The 24,044-nt window shown below is 39.5% G+C and overlaps 1 protein-coding gene across 2 annotated transcripts in view; it reads left to right on the top strand.

Moving 5' to 3' along the window:
- Positions 1-625: 625 nt before the first annotated feature.
- UBE2D1 (ubiquitin conjugating enzyme E2 D1) overlaps positions 626-24,044 on the top strand; it is a 35,073-nt gene continuing 11,654 nt past the window's right edge. The window contains exon 1 of one of the 2 annotated variants that reach the window (XM_081158908.1): positions 626-901. In XM_081158908.1, coding sequence (XP_081015034.1) covers positions 878-901 — 24 coding nt within the window. In that variant the 5' untranslated portion in view covers positions 626-877. Of the gene's footprint in view, positions 902-11,676; positions 11,694-24,044 lie in introns of those variants that run through there. The other variant, XM_081158909.1, reaches the window with a different exon arrangement.

Here is a 24,044-nt window from a genome sequence, read left to right as displayed (position 1 = left end):
AGGCAGCCGATCAATGACTCTCTCATCATTGATGTTTCTATCTCTCTCTCTCCCTCTCCTTTCCTCTCTCTGAAATCAATAAGATATATTTAAAGAAAAAAAAAAAGAAAAAAACCCAAAAAACTGAGGGGCTGATGAGTGTGAGTGGACTGCATTGAGCGGGGATTGTCACCCGAAGGGAAGGGGCCAGTGGCCAAGGTGAAGCTCAGAATTCGGAGTTCCAAGGACATGCGAGATTAGCCTTGGAGAGAGGAGGCGCCTTTTCCAATAGGAAAAGGTAGGTAAGAGTCTGTGCGTGTGCGGAGGGTGAGACATGCATACATTTGGGAAAAGAATGAGATCTGTAAAAATAACAAGATCGTCCGAAGCACAGGAGAAATCCCTGCAAGCGCTTTATGAGCTCATTCTTTAGCCCCATTTTACAGATTGGGAACGCCGGTTTCGGCAGCCGCAGAGACCAGCTCCTCCCCCTGGCGGCGGGAGGCCGGGGCTGCGGGGTGGAGGTCGGCGGGGTCTGGGCCCGCCCCGGGCGGCCGGCGGGCAGGGGCTGGGACTACACTTCCCAGTGTGCCCGGCGGGGCGGGGCGGGGCGCGGGCGGGGAGGGCGCAGGCTCCTTCCCAGAAGCAAAAGCGGAAACAAAAGAGTCTCGCCGGCGTCCCCGCCCGCACACTCGCGCACACTCGCGCTCGGGCGCACACGGAGCAGGCACAGGCGCCCGGAGCGAGCCAGCGAGCGGCGAGCCGGGGACCCACCGGGCTGAGCCAGCCGAGGAGCCAGCGAGCCGCGCCCGCGACGACCCACGCCCCCCAGCCCCGCAGCCCCGCAGCCCCGCAGCCGCCCCCCGCCGGCCGGTGTCCCCGCCGTCCTCCCTGACCCATGGCGCTGAAGCGGATTCAGAAAGTGAGTGCTGGGTTCAGGCCTGGGGCTCCGGCCCCTGCGCGCACCGACCCGGGCGCCGGTCCCCAGCGGCGCCCCGGGAGCGCACAGGCTGGGAGGGTGGGCAGGGGCGGGCACCCGCGGCGGGGGGCGCGGGCCGGGCCGGCGGACACCCGGCAGGTGAGGTGGGAGCCCGAGCAGGTCCCGGGCGGCTGGAGGTGCTGGAGGCTGGGGACCCGCTGTGCTCGCGCCGGACCTGCGCTCTCAGCGCCGGTGGGGAGATGGATCTGCCTCCGTCTCCAGATCTTCCCCAAATCCGTGCTTCACGGCCCCTGCTGGATTTTTTACCCTCCACGGGGCTGGCTGTGGCCCCTGTCATACCGTGGTTTCCCTTCGCTGTTTCTTAAGCCCGTCCTCTTTATGTTCTCGCGTCCCCGGGATCCCGGGGAGGGCAGGGAAGGTGTGGTGGGCCTGCAGCCTTTTTCCGCGGAGCTGTTGGGTTTGCTCTTTCTCTCCTTTGCGGTTGGCTCCTGCTCAGAGACCAGAATGGGCTGGAAAAGCCCATTTGGGGCCGAGAAGCCAGGAGAAGCCTCCTGCTCCGTCTATTTTGGTGCCTCTCCTGCTGCCACTTTAGGTCACATAGCTGTAGTGAAAACATAGTTGCTGATACACAACAAGATGACCTCCTGGCTGTGATTCATGGTGAGGCAAGCCAAACAGGTTTTTTTCCCCCCTCATGATAAACTTGCATGTAAAGTTCGAGACACAAAAGAAACTGGCACAAATTAAATTGTTTGATGCTTTGACACATGGGTATAGAATGAGGAAGAAACGTATATATTCATTTAAGAAATATTTACCCGGCACAGCTCTGTGTGAGGAATGGTCTTCTCTTGCATTACTAGTTAGTCATTGCTACTGTTTCAGATGTGAACGTCTTACAAAACTGAGGCCGGGCCAGCCTTTTCTTTCTCTTCGGCTTTATTTTTCGTTTGAGTTATTGGTCTGTTCACTAGCACAAGTCTGAGGTTTTGCAGTTAATAGTTCATGTCCATGTGGAGAACATTGAGAACTTGTTTTTTAAATTGGGAGGGCGTTCAGCAAGTTTAGCCAACAATGGACAGCATGTTTTCTCAGCGATTTCACAAGAAATTGATCCCTGCTGAAAATTTGTATCCACCTTTTCAGACACGCATCAATAGAGCAGTGAATAGAGATGTATACATTGTATTCTCAGTCACCACTGGTGGCATCTTCTGGTACAGAGGACAGCAACTTTCAGACTAGCCATTTTGTTGTTCAAATCTGTGGGTCACTGTTATTTTTGTGTGCCATTTAAAACATAGCTATTAATCAGCATTTACTATAAAACATAGCTATTAATAGCATTTACCAATTAATATGGGTTTTTTTGGTTTGGAGATAATGCAATTACACATTTTTTTCCATACAATTAATCGTAATTTTGAAGCCCCAGCCAGAATCTTTGCCATGTTTGTATATTTATTAATGATGATGTAATATTGGCTGATCCTTAAACAACACACGTTTTCCAAGAAAGTTGTAAAATTCCATTTCCTTCTTTCCTAGTTATGAGAATTTTTCATGAGGCTTTGCACATACAGTAGCTTTTAAATAATTGTAGAATTTGTCCACAATAAGTAGACCTTCAAAGAAAATGGACACTATTTGTAAATACCATACTGGGCAATTGTCAATCACCATGCTGGGCCAATGTATTTGTCTTATAATATGGCATATGCCCAAACCATATTTGTATAGTTACTAGTTATTGTTAATTTATAGTAGAGTTGACTGATTTAAAAAATCTCTTAGAATTGATGTCAGACCTGCAAAAATTGATATCTGGAAGAAGAAATTGGGGATCATATAACATCACGTCTCTATATGTCAATCTTTGCCTTTCCTTTTCTTTTATCAGAAAACTTGACTTGCACAGATCACCTTTCCTTTAATCCTAAATGTTCCAGCCATCTCCTCAAACATTGGGGGGGAGTCTTTTGTTTGATTCCCCACTTTTCCTCCTCCTTTACCCACCTCCTTGATTAGAAGGCAGTGCCAGGTAAGGCACCGTGCGGTTTGCCAAACGTACAGTTATGAAGCCCCCCGTGATGCCATCAGTGTACAGATTCTTACTTGAATCTTGCATGTTCCCACAAAAGAAGATGCATATTAACATTTAGCCCTTCTTTGTAAGCGTTTTAAAATAACACTGTCAGATGCGTTCCGAGTCATGGGTTGTGATGTTTTTGTACGTAAAGTGGCAGACGTTGGAGCTGGGCGTAACATCGGAGAACTCTGCCGGAGTGGAGTGGAGAGGAGTGGAGGGCAGGGGCGCAGCTTCTGGGTCGTGTATCAGGATCACTGTGGGACATTTTCAGACTCTCCCCACTGCAGTAAATGGAGAGGTGTTGAGTCCCTTAGACAGGTTGGGGTGGAAAGACAGTTGAGAACTGGTGATGTTCTAGTCTACCCACGTTATTCAAAGGCCTGTAATGGAGGACTACTTTGTCCAAGGTAATCTCTTAAGTGATTTGACATATTTGAGAATGTTAAAATGTTTATGACTTCATGTTTCTTCACTTCACATGAAAATATTAAATATGCTTGAATTAAAATTGTATACACAGTATATACAAAGCATGTGATATCTATGCCTAAAATACATTTTTATACTAGAGTATGCTAAATGATTTAGTACTCTCATTTAACATCTAGTGCCAGCTTTGCATGTCGCCTCATAAATTTACACACCCATGCCCTATTTTTAGATTCAGTGGAAGATGTTATCACAGTCACCTAAATCACTAAAGGGAAGAAAAAGTTTAAACAAAGTCTAAAGAAAGACACCTAAAACATGCCTGAAAAAAAGAGGGCAGTTTTTAGCTGAGCATCTAATATTTTCCAGAATTAATTTCTAAGTGTTTTTTCTATCAATACTATTTTCAGATCTCTATAAACTTTTTTGGAAATCATTTTAAAAATCATTTTATATCACAATATTGCATGTTTTGAAAACCAGAAGGGGGAAAAAAAGGAAATGATAGTACAGATATCATCATCATACTAACATATAGTTGACCCTTCAACAACATGTGTTTGAACTGTGTGGGTCCACTTATAGGTGGGATTTTTTTTTTCAATAAACACCTGTTACTGTTTGCTTGTTTTAAAAATGTTTTTATCAATTTTTAGAGAGAGGAAGGGAGAAGGGGAAAGAGAAACATAGATGTGAGAGCAGACCATGGATCATTGATCGGCTGCCTCACACACCCCCTGAAGGGGGGGATCGAGTCCGCAACCTGGGCCTGTGCCCTGACTGGGAATGCAGCCAGCAACCTTTTGGTTCATGGGATGAAGCCCAACCAGCTGAGCCACACTGGCCAGGGCCACCTGTACTGTTTTTCACCCACAGTTGGGAGCTCGTGGATGTTCAGGGCCGACTGTATGCCATTTTATATAGGGGATTTGAGCATCAATGGATTTTGGTGTTTGAGGGGGTTCTGGAGTCAATCCCCTGTGGATACTGAGGGACATCATAAGTTTGGGGGAAGTCAAAATTTATATGTGCATTTGATTTTCAAATGCATAGGGTTTGGTGCCTCTAACCTCTTAATTGTTCAGGGGTTAACTGTATTTCCTTCTTGATTTTTTTTTTTATTGATAAAGAAGTTGAAGGAATTAACATGATGTGATATGATGATATGATATGATATGATATGATATGATAGACTTGTTGCCTTTTTGGTCTACCACTTGAAAAGCGAAACAAAAGTTTCATTCTGCAGATATAGCAACACAGATAAACTATTCCTTAATGTATAGTTCTAGCCCCAAAATGGAATATTTGTTTTTTTAATAATTAATTTAACTTAAAATATATATAAACATAGATTACATACAACTTTATAAATATTTTGAGCTACTGAATTTTTTTGATTTGTATAATTCCACATTAAGCTGTTTATATCAGTCTAGAAAACCTTAGGATGCTTAAAACCAACAACAGCAAACCCTGCTCTCTGTGGTTGGAGCTTCAGATGGGAGAAGATCATCTGGTTTCTATTCCTGGCTCTGTGACTTACTAGCGTGTTTCCCTGTCCACTCAGTGATGCTGCTGCTAAGTACAATTAGAGTGTATAATACATAATGGTCACTCTGTGCTGGACACTGTTTTAAGTGCTTGACATATATTAATTGAGTTAATCCTCAGTGGGCCCAAGAGGTAGAAAAGATTATTGTCCCCATTTTATAGATGATGAAACTGAGGCACAGAGGTGTTGAGTAATGTACTCAGAATCACATGTCTAGTAAGTGGCAGTGCTAGGATTCCAAAGCAGACAGTTGGCCCCAGATTACGTGCTCTTAACCATGTCAGTACATAGCTTCTCTAATCCAGATGGACTCATATCTTACATTTATTGTACTTACATTGAAGGACATATAGAGTGAGATGAGTATGGGTGTAAGTGCCTTGCAAACTGTTCTAATCAAATGTGAAGTAGTATTATAATTAAGATCTTGGCATATTTAATGATTCTCACTGATGCATCACTCTGTGCTGATTGTCCGTTGTAAATCTCTGCTCTGAAGTGATGTACCCTGGTGAGTAGATACGACTTTGTTCACTTTGTTCCATCACTTAAGATTTCTTCTTCTCCGAAAGGATTTAGAAAAGTTATTCTGTCAAAAGTATCATTTCATTGTGGAGTTTTCACTTGAGAGCACTGTTTATGAATTGATGCAGCTGTTTAGTTCCTGTGGTCGCTTTGAATAGTAGTCAACTGCTCAGATTGCGCATATATGTTAGAAGGATTTTCAGATTACAAGATTAAATCTGACTCTGGGTTCTTTCAATAAAGAAAGCTATAACTTCAAAAAAATGTTTTTAAAACGAGTAACATAGTTTTTGTGCTTCTTGGTAGATAAATGGTTTGCCTTGAGATAAGAGGAAGAAAGTGTTCTTTTTCTAAAAAAAGCCACCATGTGAATTTTCCTGCTTTTAAATCTTTGCAATTAAGCTCAGTCTTCCTTTTGCACACACACCCCCCACCATGTATTTTTCTTTCTTGATCACAAAAAATGGTGTAAAAAGATGAGATGGCCTATTAATAGTTGAGACGTTCTGAGGTTCTTTCTCTGTGGAAATAAATAGCATAGACCTAAATAAGACTGCTTTATGCTTATTTTAGGAAGCCAGGCACATATTAGAAAAACCAAACCTAGCAGGATGTGGGATTGCCTCCAGAAGAGCCGAGTAGCATCCTTACTTGTTTTAGTTCCCTGAAAAACACTGAGAAAACATAAGTAATGAATGCCACTTGTCGATGGTAAGCTTACTACTTTCCATCCAACTGAGTTAATGGTTGTCTACAATGTATTAGCTCCTCTTATCCCCCACCCATTTTTTTTTTTTAAACAGTGGATGAGCTGATATTTTATTTAATTAAAAACAGGTATTGAGGTACTGACCCTCTCTCTTAACCCTGTGATGCTGGAATAAAAGGCACTAGGATGTATAATAGAACCCAAATTTGCAGAATTTGAGGATTGGAGGGGTCCTCAGGCCACCTCAGAACATCTGCCTGAGGGCAAGACAGGTTCTCTTTCTGGCCTGTCTTAGTCCAGATGACCTCTGAGAAACTGAGGTTTTTCGGCATTTAATTTGGTTCTGGGACGAATCTGTGAAGCATCAGTAGCACACATTAGATAGTAGTGAGAGGCACTATATTGCAGGAGTTGCCCTTGGGATGAGGAGGAAGCTGCCTTCCTGAAGCCTACAGTCTAGGGCTGCCCATTAGATCACCACCGCGCTCGGTAGCTTCCTGCCTTGCCTCTCTCCAGATGTTCCCCCCACTGCTCTCTATTCAGATTGCCCTGTTTGGGTGGCTTTTCTCCTTCAGTGACACCACATTGCTTATTAGAGTCCTAGTCTCCTTTCGGATTCAGGAAAGCCTTTCCAACAGGGGTGAGGTGGGGGATTGGTTCTTTCATCATAAACTTCCGTAATAGGAAAAATAATCGATGGTTTTCACTCCAGGTGGCCATCCTCATGTGAGCAGTTTAGATTGTTCTAGAAGGAACCAAGCAGATCTGATGGCTGGGCTCCTCCTTCTCTAAACCAGTAAAACTTGGGCCTCTGTTCTTGCCTCCCTCAAATTTTAATGTGTGATATTTTCGTTTTCATTTAGTTAAAAATATTTTCTATTTCCCTTTTACTTTCTTGTTTAGCCCTTGAGTTACTTAGAAGTATATTATTTATTTTCCAAATATATGGGATTCTACAGACAGTTTTCTGTTATTGAGTTCTAGTTTAATTCCACTGTTTTCAGAGAAGATGTTATTATTTGACTCCTCTAAAATTTCTGAGACTTGTTTTATGGCCCAAAATATGGTCTGTATTTTTTGCTTACTCAATAATAATGCCCTTCAGGTGTTCAACATAGCTTTTGAATGAACAATATTAAGTAATATTTAGACTTTATTTTTGACAGTTTCTGGTTGTTGTCTGTAGAGCCTAGGTTTTTCCTAAGGAATGAATGCCAAACTAAGGTGTACACCTTCCTAGTGTCTTTTTGCACTTTTATGAGCTTCCAGAACAGGGTGACAAAATCAGTTTAGTGGATCACAAATAGCGTGTTTAAAAATGGAATAGAAAATATCAGTGCTTTGGGTGTAGTAAGGGTGGCGGTGTTTCATGAAACTTTTGTTTTGGTTATGTATGTATGTCTTTGTGTATCCATAGGTGGTATGTGTACTAGGTTGTGATGTATGTTTTAATGATTATGAATTGCTATAAGGAAGGTTTGAAAATTACTGTCCCATAGATAAGATCCTTAGTTAAAAATCAATATTGTCAAAAACACATTCCATATATTAATACATATATGTATATATGTATATAGAGAGAGAGCAAATGAACATATATACACACAAACACATACATTTATACACCTATATAGATACATACACATAATATAAAATGTTCTGGCTTAGAAACATTTTTATTTGATACAGACTGTCAGTGTTAATTCTGTTCTACTACATGTAGCAGCAGTTTATAGTCAGATGTACAACCACATTATTCAAGAATAGTACTGGGTGATACTAAGAGAGGTTGATTGATTTATTATGCATATACTTATTAAGTGCCTATTATATACCAGTTATTAGGGATAGAGCTGTAAGAAGTGATACTTAATAACAAGTATCTGGTACATATTGGCAGGTATGTTTGTGCTTTAAGTAGGTTTTAAGAAATAGCCTGCTAGCTTTATTTTCTTTCATTTTTTTCTCTTCATCTTTTCTCTGAAGCACCATCTTGGTTACTATGTAGTAAATAGTAACTTTTGATAATGTTTCATTCAAAATGCTCTATGTTGCATGTTCCATTATGTGTCAGAATTCTATTATATATTTTGAAAAGTTGTATGTAATTTCCCATCATTTTTTTCTTGCCTCTCAGAAGTCTTTGAACACCAGCACTCTCCTTAGAAACTTAAGAAGTAGTGTTCATTTCTAACCTTTTAAAAGGTTATAAGGCTCCTGGGAAAGATAAAAAGAATTCCTTTTCATTCCTTCACTCGTCACACTTTTGTTTCTCTGGAGCACGGCTGGAAATGTGCAAATGACCTTAATTCAGTACTGCTGCATTGCTGGCTCTCGTGTTGATTGAGAGTAATGTGCTCTAGTTATTATAGCCTTGAGGTGAGTATTGTTTTGGGGTGGGAGCCGTGCTGCAGTGGAAGTCAGATGGTCCTTAGCCTTTGTCCTAGCTTTAGCTTTGTGACCTTGGCCAAGAAACTCATTGTCTTTATTTTCTTGATCTAGAAATGTAATGGGCTGAAGTAGATAATTTGTATGGTTATAATTTTAGGCACACCTAAATAATGTTATTTTCTGTAAACAGCAAAAATGGTCCCAGAAATAAATATTGAGCAGTGGTGCTGTGCTGCGATATGAAACTTGAGTTAAAATTCTGTTTACTTTGAGATGTGAGAATGGAAATAAATGTTGACATCTTAATGTATAATATAAGATTAATGAGTCTGTAACGATGTATTGCTCTCTGATTAAAGAGCAATGATTTGTGATGCAAATAAGATATATTTCTGTTTTTGTACTGGTAACATGCTTTTCTAATTCCATTTAGCTTCCATCTGTTTCACAGGTGTCTTTTATACTTGAAAGATTGTATTATACATATATTTAGACAACTGCTGTATAAGTTAATTCATTTACAGAGCACCTTCTGTATATAAGGCATATACAAAATGAAATAAGGAGTTATATAGAAAAGTAAGATATATAACCAGGACTACCTAAGAAATTTAAGACAAATAAGGGTAAGAAGAGTACCATAACAACTATGTAGCTCTAGGATAGTGCCATAAGGAGAATGCAACATATTTGAGCAGGAAGGAAGTCAAAAATGGGAGAGACCAAATTTATTTGGGGAAAATAAGGAAAGATTCTATGGAGAAGATGGAATTGCATGTGGGTTTGGAAGAAAGGGTAGCAGTGATAAAGACAGGACAGCCAGGTTCGTAGAGGAAGCAACAGAAATGAAGGCAGTAGAGAGTATGCTTTTGGGAAGCATTCATGGACTAGTAGACCATAAAAGTTCATGCCATGGAAGGCCTTGAAGACCCATGCTGAGAAATGTGAACTTAATGCAGAAGTTTGGGGAAGCCATTGAAGGTTTTTGAATGAGGAAGTAACCTTCTTAATCACAGTGTAGGGGTGCATGCTTGCCCTCATAGAACACAAGATTGTTTACCATTTGTAATTATAAATTCGATAAATGTCATGACAAGGGAAGTATAGAGTAGGTAGTGCTCTGGGAATATAGCAGGGACCCTTTGAAAGGGGGTCAAGGAAAACCTATTTAAGGAAATGATGTTTAAGATGAGACATGAAGGTAAAAGTAAAGTAGGTGAAGTGAATGAGAGAGAGAGAGAGAATGTGTGTGTGTGTGTGTGTGTAGTGTGTAGTGTGAATGACTTGGAGTCTTCTATCTAAAAGGAAATGTTTGAAACTAAAGGCGAGATAACATTTTGAGGAATTGAAAGTCACTGTGCCTGGGGCAGAGAACACTGGGGCAAAGTGAGGCAGATATGAGGCTAAAGAGGAGCTGGATCCTGGAAGGTCTGGTGAGCCATTGTAAGGATTTATAAATCCTTTTTTTTTTTTTTTAATACATCTTTATTGACTTCAGAGAGAGGGAAGGAGAGGGAGAGAGAGAGACAGAAACATCAATGATAAAAGAGCCATTGATCGAGCTCTCAACCTGGGCATGTGCCCTGATCGGGAATCGAACCCCGATCGCCTGGATCCTAGGTCAACGCTCAACCGCTGAGCCATGCCCAGCCGGGCAGATTTATAATCTTATATTGTGTTAAGACTAATGAAAAACATTGAAAGTTTGGCCCTGGCTGGATGGCTTAGTTGGTTAGAACATCGTCCTAATATGCCAGGGTTGCAGGTTTGATTTCCAGTCAGAGCACATGCAAGAATCAACTAGTGAATGCATGAATAGGTGGAACAAGTCATGTTCCCCTCCCCCTCCCCCCTCCCCTCCCCTCCCCTCCCCCCTCCCCTCCCCTCCCCTCCCCTCCCCTCCCCTCCCCTCCCCTCCCCTCCCCTCCCCTCCCCTCCCCTCCCCTCCCCTTCCTCTCTCTTTCTAAAATCAGTACATATACATAAGGAAAAACACTGAAAGTTTTTGACATGGTACTTTAAGAAGATGATTTTGACCGCAATGTGTTGGGAGAGAAATAAGAAAACAAAGGGTCAGTGAAGATGCCATTATATTGTTCAGGTGAGATTTAAGGGGGGCGTGAGCTGGGGTGGTGGCAGAGGACATTTGGAAGAGGGGCATGTGAGAAAAAGAACGGGGAGTTTGTGTCACCATCGCATTTCGAGTTGGCCTGGTCCAATCCTTGACTTCAGGTCACGTCTCTGGGCTCAGTGGCCTAGGCAGTCTCTTCAGACTCTACTGCTCTGTGTGTCCCAGACACTTCAATAGTGTCTCCCTGGTTTGAACCTTTGTCTTATCCTAAAATGTGTCTCCTCCGGCTTTTCTTAGACCTCAGTTTTTCTCTGTGATGGGCTTACTCCTGAGCCCCCTTCAGGGTGAGGGATCTAGGTGCAAGGAGAGCCTGAACAACTCGGTACTGGGTAATGTGAAGGGGAGGGAGGGCAGGGTGGGACCTGGAGGGAAGAAGGAATCTGATGGCGATTCCAAGGCTTAGAGTTTGAGCTACTGGAATAAGCGCGTTTTTACTATGACACTTAATAAAGTAGACTCAAGTACAGTTTTTATCGACATATCCTGGATTTGTGTAAGGTATATTTTTATGTAATTTCTGTGATGGAAATATTATATATAAAGTTAGGAGGTGATTGAGAGTCTTTTCTTTAAAAGGAAGTCATGTTTTAAATTACAGGCAAGATAGCATTTGGGCAAATTGAAAGTCATTGTGGCTGCCGTAGAGAGCACTAGGGGGAAAGTGGTTGCAGATCTGAGGCATCGGGAAGATCATGTCCCCAATCTTGACCTCAAATGTTTGTTCTAAATTGTGCTCTTTATAGTTCAGATTCAATAGATGTTACTTTGAGGCTGCAAAGTCAATAGCGTCGTTGCTTTCTTCATCTCCTTTCTTTTGTGTGGGATTTGGCTGCATTATTATTGTTATTTTTATTATTATTATTATTATTATTATTATTACAACAGTCTTTTCCAGAGGTACCTGATCTGAAGAGGTAGTGAAGCAGCCAGGCCCAGTTTGCTGAAGTGAGTTTGATTCTTGTAAGTTAATTAATTGGATGTCATCAGCATTGTGAAGTCTTCCAGGAAGAGTCTACATGATTTAAAATAAAGATGTTCTTTAATTCGAGGGCTTAAAGAGGGTCTGTATCTGGAGATATTTGAGACAGTTGTTGGACATTTTTCTATTGAAATAGCTCTAGTCAACTGGGTAAGGAGATTCAGAGTCTGAACTGTAAGACCATGAAATGTTTATTTACAGACAAACCAAATATAGCTCATATATCCCTTTAGAGGCAACATCAAAAATGCCATCCAGCAAGAATCACTGTCTTGTTTTAGGAGTTTTGAGATAAAGATGGTTGTGTCACACAAATTAATTGCCTGTTGAGCCAGGGTTTTTGAAATAATGCCTTCATGTGCTTTGCATTCAGTAGTTTAGATTTTGGCCTGTAAATCATTCGCCATGCATGGGCTGTTTAATGTCCTTTGCACACACCCAGTGGGATATATATTCTACCTATTGCAGAGATTTAGACCCTCTGAATGCTGAAGCTGGAGAACAACAAAGCATTTTCCGTCTGGTCAGCATACTTTTTTTTAGAGAATATTTACTGGATAGTGTCATGCTAAGTCTGATGGTAAATAAGGCAGCTCTGACTTGTTAGCTTTCATGCTCCACTGTTCAGATTGGACTGTTACCCTTCTGGGAGCTGAGAGATTCATGCAGGCCTCTCTTCTCTTACATTCCCTTCTTTGTTTCCTTTTATTTGTTTACTTTCTTTGAATTAGACTGCCTCATCTACTTTTAGATTTTAAGTCCCCAGAGGCAGGGACTGTGTCTAGGTTGGTTTTATGGAGAACACTCAGCATATTGTGGGGGGTGTTATAAACATGCCATCTGTGCCAACTTAAAATTCAGTTTCAGACTCTCAGTACTTTTCTTTGTGTTTAGTTGGTTATAGAAATCTGAACTAGAATAGTCCATTAAGTACACATTTTTGTGGACTTTTACAGGCCCAGTTCTAATATAGGGACAATGTCTTATAATCTACCTCTGATTATTATGTCTTATATATATATTTTAAAACTTAGATGCCCTAATTAGTTGTTTTTTTATTTATTTTATTTCAGTGTTAATCACATTAGAATAAAAAATTGATTCATTGACACAGACTGCTTTTGTCCTGGGCATACTTTCTCCACTTTGATGATAATTATTGCTTGACCTATGTTTAGGTGTAAGGTTGATTTGCTTTAAGTTTACTTTGTCTCAAAGGAGAAGAAATTGGATCAACTATGTATTTCAATTTTAGATTTAAAAAGTCACTAGAAATGAAAAAAAGATACACACGTACATATGCAAAGTATGTGTGTACGCCCAGTGTGTTTACTATAACAAGTTCTTTTCATACATGGATTTATAACTAGTCTCACTATTTGATAGTCATCTTGTACACTGTGTGATTTCTATATAGTTCTCTTAGGTATGTGCTGGCAGTGGAATTCTAGGCCATTGAGCTTCCCTATGTTGACTTTTAGTGTTCACTTTTAGTGTTCACTGTCAAATATTTCCTCTTCCACCAGCAGCAACATGTGAGTTCCTGTCACTTCATATCTTTAGCAACATTTGTACTTTCTTCTGTCTTTTTCTTTTAATTTTCATTGAATTTATTGGAGTGACATTGGTTAATAAAATTATATAGGCTTCACGTGTTCAATTCTGTAATACATCATCTGTATATTGTATGTGTGTTCACCACTCTAAGTCAAGTCTCCTGTCATCATTTATCCCCCTAATGCCCTCTTCTACTTACGCCCACCCCCTTTCCCTCTGGTAGTTACCAAACTGTTATCTGTGTCTATGAGTTTTTTCTTTTTTTTGCTTAAATGCTTCACCTTTCTCACCCAGCCCCACCCCCCAACCACCCTCCCCTCTGACAGCTGTCAGTTTGTTTTCTGTATCTATGAGTCTGTTTCTATTTTGTTTTTCTTCTTTAGATTCCATATATAAGTGAAATCATATGGTACTTGTCTTTCTCTGATTGGCTTATTTCACTTAGCACAATACTCTCCAGGTCCATCCATGCTTTCACAAAAGGTAAGGTTTCCTTTTTTACGGCTGAGTAATATTCTATGGTATAAATGTACCACAGCATTTTTATCCACTCGTCTACTGATAGGCCCTTGGGCTGCTTCCAGATCTTGGCTATTGTAAATAATGCTGCAATGAACATAGGGGCGCATATATTTTTTTCTAATTAGTGTTTCAGGTTTCTTCAGGTATATTCCCAGAGTGTAATTGCTGAGTCATGAGGCACTTCCAATTTTAATTTTCAAGGTAACTCCATAGTGTTTTCCGCAGCGGGTGCACCAGTCTGCATTCCCACCAACAGTGCATGAGGGTTCCCTTTTCTCCACCCCCTTGCCAGCAATTGTTTGACTTACTGATGGTAGCCATTCCAACATCAGAATTTGAGGTGATGTCTCATTGTGGTTTTAATTTGCATTTCTCTGGTGATTAGTGATTTTGAACATCTTTTCATATGTCTGATGGTCTCTGTGTCCTTTTTGGAGAAGTGTCTATTCGGATCCTTTGCTCATTTTTAAATTGGATTGTTTGGTGTTTTGGTGTTGAGTTGTATGAGTTCTTTATAAATTTTGGATATTAACCTCTTATCAGATGTATCATTGGAGAATGTTTTCTCCCATTTAGTGTGTTGTCGTTTCATTTTGTTGATGGTTTCCTTTGCTGTGCAAAATCTTCTTTTTCATTTTAACAATTCTGTTGGGTGGTGGCATAGCATTTTGGTTCTAATTTGTATTTCCTTGATGGCTAATGAAGCTGAGCCACTTCCAGTATGTACTGGGTGGAGCATAAGTAGGTTTACAGTTGTAAGTATACAAAACAGTTTATTCTTGTATTATTATTTAATTATTATATTATTTTCTATACGAACAACTGTAAACCTACTTTTTTGCTAAACCCTGTATATTGGCTGTTTGGATAGCCTCTTTTGTAAAGTGCCTCTTCAAGTCTGCATTTTAAAAATGGATCTGTAGGAATTTTTTTTACACATTCTGGGTGTGAGTCTTTTGTCAGATATATCTTATTTGGTGTCTTGCCTTTCACACTGTAAATGTGTCTTCTGATGAGCAGATGTTCTGAATTTTAATCAAGTCCAAATTTTTCATTTTTTTTCTCTCATGATTAGTGTTCTTTGTGTCCTACTTAAGAAATCTCTGCTTCTCCAAAGGTCATGAGGATATTTGTGTTTTCTTTTAAAAGCGTTATTATTTTACCTTTTATATTTAAACCCATGACTTACTGGAATTGGTTTTTGTGTGTGAGTTGAGGTGGGGAAGGTCTAGGGTCATTTATTTTTCCCTGTGGATACCCAGTTGACCTAGCACCATGTACTGAAAAAAATTTCCTTTTCCCTTCCCTGGAATGTTGTCATCTTCGCTTTTAAGTTTTGAATTCCAAGTTTGCCATTTTCTTCCCATTCTCCACACATTGATGAAATAAAGTTAAAATAAGTGCTTATTCCCCACTCAAATGTCAAACACTATCACGTTTGCTTCCACATCAAAAGTGCTATTTGTTCATTCAAAACAGTGATAATATCCTAGGCTGGGTTTAAAGGATATGTTGTCCACTCCTTTTCTGTGCAACTTTCTATAATGGAGCTTTGTAGAGCCCCAGAGGGCCCCGCTCACATTGAAGTTTGTGTGAATGGCACCCCTCGGAGTTGGCGCACACGGCCTGTGTGACAGAATGCAGCAGCCCTGAATGCTATTTGTAATAACTGGCAAATAAAAAAAATTACTTGCTTTTACTGTGCTCCAGCAATCTACCTTTTAGCAAATATGGGTTGTTTTTACTTAAGTGCAGTATTGTAGTGTGCCACAGTTTAATGGGATAGAGTAAGAAATAAATTCTGAGGCAACTCAGGTGGTGTCTCAGAATTTACCAGATCTGATAACCTTACTTTTCAACATTTCATATTTGTGTTTATTTTTTTATTTAAAAGATAGTTTGTGTCAGTGAAGGTATTTTATACCAGTTTCTTACTACATCATGTTTCTATCCTAGGAGAAACTTTGTTTCCTGGATTCCCCAGAGTGTTCTAAATTTCAGTGAACACATTCAAAAGATGACCCTTGAGGCTTATAGCTACTCTTACATGTATTTTCTTGGAGATACAATTACTTTTAAGCTTCTAAGAGTCCAGAAGGCCTCTTTCCTATACCTTTTAATCCACATCTCATGAAGTTAATTTTCCCCCCACAAATCAGTTCTCCTTGAATTTCATGTCCCAGTTTAATCGTCAACAAGTGTGCCTGACCAGTGACTTGTATTTTTATTAGCATCATAATTGGATGCACTTAAATTAAACCTTTTTAAAATATATATATTTTTATTGATTTCAGAGAAAGAAGAAGGGAGAGGGAGAGGGAGAGAGATAGAAACATCAATGACGAGAGAGTCATTGATCAGCTGCCTCCTGCACCCCGCCCCTGCTGGGATTGAGCCCAAAACTTGGGCATATTCCCTGACCGGGGATTAAACCTCAATCTCCTGGATCATAGGTTAATGCTCAACTGCTGAGCCATGCCGGCCGGGCTAAATTAAACCTTTAAAATACGTGGGACTGTAGAGTTGGGATGAGAGTATAAAATCAGAATCCTGATCCTGGTTAGAAAGGATCTGAAAGTGCTTAATAAACTTCTGCTATAGTTAGTACAGCTGGTTAAACTGAGCGTGGAACAAGAACAACAAAAAAAACCTCTTGTGCCACAAACTGCAGCTCTGTCTTTGGGCAGCTCTGTCACCAACGATTGCCAGTGGTTGGAAGATTGGATCAGCTCAGCACAAACCCCTAACTCCTCTAAGAAAAGCTACCCAAAGCTGTGTCCTGAAAGTAGGTCAACAGCATCCTAAATAAACAATAAAGATGGAATATTTAGAGTTTTGAGGTCTTCTAAACCAGAAAAACCAAAACAAAAATTTCTAACAGCAATTTTGTGTGGCTTTGGGCACTTTGCTAGAACCTCATACATTCTGTAAATTAAAAATAGATGTGGTAGTAGCATGTATTTTTAATACCTTAATGATTATTATTATTTTGAGATTCATTTTTAGGTGTTGTTATATGTTATTTAAAAGGCCACCTGACTTACATGCATATAGGGATAACCCATGGACACAGACAATAGTGTGGTGAAGGCCTGAGGGGTGCAGGGGCTAGGTGGGGGAGGGCAAAGGGGGAAATATGGGGGACCTCTGTAATATTGTCAACAATTTAAAATGGCCTGCAGTATTCTCTCTAACACCTGTCACTTACAATATTCTTGTTATTATATTATGTGCAATCTGCATATCTACTTTGGGAATAATTGATTTTTGTTCTACTGCTAAATCTAATCATTTGCATTTCTAAAAGATAGAAATATGAGCTATCTATATTATTTCTTAAATTTTATAGTTTAACTCAGTACCAAACATCTTATAAAAAGGCATTATGCTAAGTATTGTGGAGGAATCCATGAATAAAATGCATAAAAGTCCTGGTTTTGTAAGAAATATTCTGGTAGAAAAGGAAGAGAGGGAGAAAATTAGTATTTATTAAGCATCTATTATTCATTCCAGGTATTAAGCTAGGTATTTTACGTAGTGTTTTTAATTAATTCTCAGTATAGTTCTTCAGTGTTACCAGTGATATCCTCAAATGGGGCACTTGTGCTCAAAGAAGTAACACAGCTTAGTAAGGGCCAGTAGCAAAGCCAGATTTGATCTAGGTCTGACTCCAGAACTTGTGCTTTTCAAACGGCCGTTGTGAAGACGGCCCCTGTTCAAGAGAATGGCTAAAATTTGGGCATAGGAAAATAGAGGGAAGGTTATTTTAGGAGAAGGAAAATTATAAAGGCCAAAAAAATTAGCCACGTACAGGCAACATTTAATTAGACTAAACTGCACAAAAAAGATTCTCAAACTTTTCGGTCTGTGGACCCCCTTATATTAAAAGTATTGAGGGCCTCAAAGAGCTTTTGTTTGTGTAGGTTATAGCATTAATTTTTACCATATGAAAACTAAAAATGGAAATTTAAACATTTAGAATTTAAAAATAATGATAAACCCATTACATATTAACCTAATAACATTTAAAACAAAACAAAACTATATTGCCCTGGCAAGTGTGGCTCAGTGGTTAAATTGTTTCTCTCCACCCCTCTTACCCCCACACTGAGGGGTCACGGGTTCGATTCCCGGTCAAGGGTGTATACCTGGCTACCTGGGTTGCAGGTTCATCCCCCCCTTTCCTCCCCACCACCCAGCCCCTGGTTGGGGCACATGTAGGAGGAACCAATCCATGTCTCTCTCTCCCTCTCCCCCCCTTCCACTCTCTAAAATGCAATGGGTGAGACTTAACAAAAAAACAAACAAACTATATTTTCCAAAACAACACAAAAAGTATAGTTGCGTTGTTTTATAAGTGTTCAGATCTCATTATAGTCAGGCTTATAGATGATAGTTGAATTGTCACATCTGCTTATGCATTCAACATAGTATATCACGTCATTAACTGGAAAATGCCACTGTATACTCATGAAATATTGAGAGTGAAAGAGGCAGATAACACCTTAGTTTTATTATGAAATTAATTTTGACCTCATAGACCTCCTGAAAGTGTTGTAGAAAACCCGAGGGGGTTCTTTGGAGAATTACTGGGGACGTTCGTGCAGGGGAACCCAATTGAAAGTATAACATTGGGACAAGATAATGGAAAGACCTGCCTTGGTTGAGTTTGGTCTTTAATAAGCAATGAGGAGCCACTGTAATTTTCTAAGTAGAAGAATGAAATAAACAGAGTTGTGCTTTTAAAAGATAATTGTGCAAGCAATGCCTAGAGTATTGGGAAGCAATTATAGCTGAAGTGTAATAGATTTTGAGGTAACTGTGGTAAGCAATGTAATGCATTGAAGTAGGATATATTGTAGTACTTACTCTTCATCTGAGTATAGACGAAGGGCCGGAGAATGAGAAGAGTCAAAACGATGCTGCCCTGGCCGAGGAGCTCAGTTGGTTAGAGCATTGTCCCCAATACGCCAAAGTTGCGGGTTGGATCCCCGGTTAGGGCATCTACAAGAATCAACCAATAAATGCATAAAGAAGTGTGCAAAAAAATCAGTGTTTCTCTCTCCCCCCCTCCTTTCCTCTCTCAAATAAATAAATTACATTTTTTAAAATGCTGAGAATTTTGAGCCTGGTGACTGGGAGATTGATATTCCATTAATACATACAAGCAACACAGGAAAAGAAGTGAGTCGGGGAAAGAAAATAGTGAATTGTTTTAGAATACATAAAACAAGTTTTATATTATTCTTTTCAAGTAATTTTAATTTTACAAAAATGTTGCAGAAATAACAGAAGTTCATATATATTCTTCACCTGACTCCCCTTGATATTTACAACTTATATAACCATAGTACAGTTATCAAAATGAGGAAAGTAACATTGTACAATTATAAATTATACAATTACAAATTATAGACCTAATTCAGATAGTTTTTATCATGCCCTTTTCCTATTTGAGGACCCTATTTGGGATCACATGTTAGATTTAGTCATTGTGTCTCTTTAGTATATATACCCTCTAATCTGTGACAGTTCCTCAGTCTTTCCTTGCCTTATCAAACTTTTTTTTTAAATATATCTTTATTGATTTCAGAGAGAGGAAAGGAGAGGGAGAGAGAGAGATAGAAACATCAATGATGAGAGAGTCACTAGTGGGCCATCCCCTGCACTCCCCCGACTGGGGATCGAACCCACAACCCTGGCATGTGCCCTGACCGGGAATCGAACCCCGATTGCCTGGATCCTACCTAGGTCGATGCTCAACCGCTGAGCCATGCCCAGCCAGGCTAAAACTTTTTTAATGAAAGAGAAAATGCTTATAGTATACTGATAACTTTTTTTTGGTGAAAAAAAGGCAATATCATTTCATCTCTTTTAAAACCCATAAGAACCTGAATAAAATCATTATTTTTTTAAATGTTACAAAAGTATTGTAAAAAATTGAAACAATGTAGAAGACATAAATAAAAAATGACAACCCAATCCCAGAGATAACAGCTATCAATAATTTGGTGAATATTCTGTTTACTTTCAGTGTATGTATAATATGTTTATGTATTATGGAATCTAATGGGCATACTCTACTGCAACTTGTATTTTTCACTCAAAAACTATATTGTACTCACACAACATTCTTTAATATCAACATACAGAGATCTCTCTCATTCTTTTTAATGCCTGCACAGCGTTGCGTAATAGGGCTGTCTCATGAAACCTTCCCTTATTGATGGACCTTTCTTATTCTCAGTTTTTAATAATTACACAAAATGCCTCACAGAATATTCTTACATGTGTATCTTTGGCTATTTGGACAATTATTACTATGAGGTGAAATTATAGGATCAGGGACCTTATGCAGTTTTCACTTTCACAGTTATTACCAAAATGCCCTCCAAAAGATTGTTTCTCAACTTACACCCCCTCCAACAGTGAGTGCCATGCCTGTTTCCTACCAGAGCTGTGGCTGGAATTATTCTAATAGGTTGGCAATAATTTGGCTTGGGTAGTGGTCTCGTGAGTGTTTGTCCATTTATACATTGCTCTTTCCATTTTTTGCCCTACAAAACACTGTTTTGCTTTTTTTAAAAATGTTTTTTTAAATTTTTTTTAGAGAGAGGACATGGGAGATGGGGAGAGAGAGAAACATCGATCGGTTACCTCTCGTGCACACACTGAGCAGGGTTCAGACTCGCAACCTGGGCATGTGCCCTGACTGGGAATCGAACCAATGGCCTTTTGGTACATGGGACAGTGCTCAACCAACTGAGCCAGACTGGCCAGGGCCACACTGTTTTTCTTTTATAACAAACACATATTGATATAATACTTAATTAAAAATGAACGGTTTTAAATATTTTGGTTTTGAGACCTTTTACTTTTAATCAGCTTGGGATAAAAGCATGGTCAAGAAGGCCTAGACAAGAGGCCAGGTTGGGGGGCAGTTAGTGAAGCAGTAATTGGAGCCTACCTACAGGGAGCATCCTGCGTTTCAGGGTAGTGGTAGGATAGTGAGAAGTATTCAAGAAGTGAGCGTCACTGTCATAAACTGTTCTTTAGAAGGGGCGTCCGTTAGCTGTGAGTAGTATGGAGTTAAGCCTTGGCTCTTCTGAGGATCCTATAGACTTGAGCAATTTCTATAATTCAGTGTTAATTCTTACAGAGAGTGGAGAGAGGAGCAGAGGAGAGATTACTAATCCTAACATTTCCTTCGGGAATAACATAAGAATCAATGGATTATTTTTTATACTCCATATGTGCCTGTGATGCTAGAAGCGGGTAAATAAGAATATTAGTTATATCAGAGAAAACATAAATGAGATAAGGTGATTCCTGAAAACCTGGAGTAAACTAATTAAAAGGGAAGAGTTAATGAGTATCAGTGGTCCTTGATTTCTTGTGTCCTGTCTAAAAGTACACTGGCTGCTGAGCTAAGAGCCAAAAAGGTGGGGTTTGGTTGTAGCAATTGTTTTATATTTTTACCTTCTAGCACATCTCAGAATTCTTTAATTTTCTTTTTTCAAATTCAAGATGTGTGTGTGTGTGTGTGTGTGTGTGTGTGTGTGTGTGTGTGTGTGTATATATATATATATATATATATAGTTGTTGTTGTTGTTGTTAATACTCTCCTGATATTTTTTCCATTGATTTTTAGAGAGAGTGGAATGGAGGGAGGGGGAGAGAGAAACAGCGACATTGAGAGAGACACATTGATTGGTTGCCTCCCACACATGCCCCAACCAGGGCTGGGGATCAACTCTTGACCGGAATCAAACCCTTGACCCTTTTGGTGCAAGGGCCGTCGCTCTATCTACTGAGCGATACCAGCCAGGGCAAGAACTGTATTTTTAAGGGTGGATGTATACTGTGCCTTTTGTTTCCTGTGGTCATCCTCTCTGTACCTGTGCACTGGAGTTTTAGTTACATATTTACAAACAGTATAACAACATGTTTCCAGACATGGTTTGACAAAGGGACAGGACATTATAAATTTAGACCCTTCTTAAAAGTCTAGGACGTGTAAGTTCCTCACCCAGGCCTTAGTGCCATTATTAGTAGTAATCGTCAGTGTGACTATTAAGAATGTTTGATGTTTGATGTACTATCAGCTGCCTCTTTCCTATAATAAGTGAGCTTTCAGTAGACAACCTAAGAATCTGGCCTTTGCAGGAGTTCATTGTTAGATTTTGTCTCTCTCATCCTTCGCTGTTAACTTCTCTTTACAGAGGAGATAGAATCAGGGCACAAAAATGTGAGAACAAGGTAACCTTTATTTTTCTGTAATATTTTAATGGGATTTGAAGAACTGTCTCGTATTTGAAATCTGAACATGGTTCATGACTATTCCAAATAAAATGTGGTTTTGGATTTTTTTTATTAGTAAACAATAAATTTATGTATTTATTATATGTGTGATTTATTCACATATACATTATCTATGTAAAATATAAGTGCTTGTGAATCATTAATAGTTTTTAAAAAACACAATTAGATACTGCATTTTCTAATGAACTAGTTTTCTGGTTAAAATAAGGGCAAAGAAATCTCATTTACCCATATATACTAATGTTTAGAAAACTACACATGATGAATATTTCCAGAAGCAATCTCCTAAAAGCCCAAGTTAGAAAACTTAAATAAAACACAGTCCTTCTAAAATGGGGCTGTGACTTGGGAATGCCTCCTCTGCTACTAGAGAATTGGATTGGATTTTCAATTTTATATTATCTTAACATTTATTCAAATGCTTCCTGTGTACTAGAGACTGATATATGCTTTACATGTGTCATTTCACTTGTTGGTCATAGAAACTATGGATGAAAGTAGTAATGCCCCTTACATGAAAGAAAACTGAGATTAGGAAAGAAAAAAAAATATTTTGCCTAAGGTCATGTGGCAAGTGTGTGGTGGCACCTGGACTTGAACTTTAAAGCCTTGCTTTTTAACCACTATTGCTAAGTCAGAGACTGAAATATTTCTCTTTATTGTGTAACTATATCCGGACCAAAGGAGTTGCTAACTCTGTTAGTTAATTCTTGTCAGGAAGAGAAGCATTGTACCAGCTGTGAAAAAAACAGCAACAAAACCAAAAATGAAAGTACCAAAGTAGACTGGAAGACTTGGAAGAAGGAGACCTGACTTTGCACTTGGCTCAGTTGCTTAGCTCATATCACTTTTTCTGGAAAGCCTATCACTACCATGTCTTCTTGTTTGTCTCTATTAGAACACTGAACTCATTGCTATAATTACCATATTGTAATGATTCTAAGGTGCACATTGTTTTTGTTTTGAATAAAATCTGGATGCATCTTATAATCCATGGTATGATAAAATTAATTGGCAGCATTCCTCCTTAATTATTGTTACATAAAATAAGGATGTGTTTTACGGTGGATGACATCTTAGATTTGATGAAATGCAAAATTTGTTTACATGTGTTCCCATGAAAATGTTTACATCATTCCCACAGTTTTAAATACCAGGTATATACAATGATTTTCCAATTTCTAGTCCAGTCCTCTTTTATACTTCAGTCCTGTATGTTGAACTAAAAGTTCCCTTGCTGTCACAGGGGTTACAGATTCTGTAGGTCTACCTTCCAAATCAACTTGTCTTCTAGTGTTCCCTCGTCTCAGTAAATGGCATCTACCTTTGTACATTTGTGAAGCTAAAAAGCTAGAAGTTTGACCTTCAGGGTTTGAATCCCAGTTCTACCCTGCACACACCAGCATTGTGCGCACATAGTGAAGTGAGTCACCTGTGCTCTTCATCTGTGACACGGGGAGCATGACACCTACCTCTGAGGATTGTTAGGACAATAAAACATCGAGTAAATGCTAGCTGCCCTGACCTTCCTCATACATATCCGTGACCTCTCCTTACTCTGCACATGTAATTAATTCATCATCACATCCTGTGATAGGTAAATCCTTCAAAATATCTCAGATCTGTCTGCTTTTCCTTGTTGCCACTCCTCCAGTCCAGTCCCCTGTTTTTCTTGCCTGTGGTAACTAATCTTATAGCTTCTCCTCTTTCCCATCTGTAATCCATTCAGTTACTAAGACCAGTAGTGCCATCTTTTAAATCAGATCATGCCACTGCTTAAAACCCCTCCCGAGGCACTGGGATAAAACCCCAAATCCTTAACATGGGTATATTGTTCCTAGTTTGGGGCCTGGCCTCTGCCTACTTTTTCAACCTCATTTTATGCCGCTCTGCCGCACAGTGTCACTCAAATCTGC

This window comes from Miniopterus schreibersii (genome assembly GCF_964146895.1).
Source record: "Miniopterus schreibersii genome assembly, chromosome: 14".
Lineage (NCBI taxonomy): Eukaryota > Metazoa > Chordata > Mammalia > Chiroptera > Miniopteridae > Miniopterus > Miniopterus schreibersii.
Note: the sequence above shows the minus strand (reverse complement) of the source record. Positions and strands in the feature narration are given on the sequence as shown.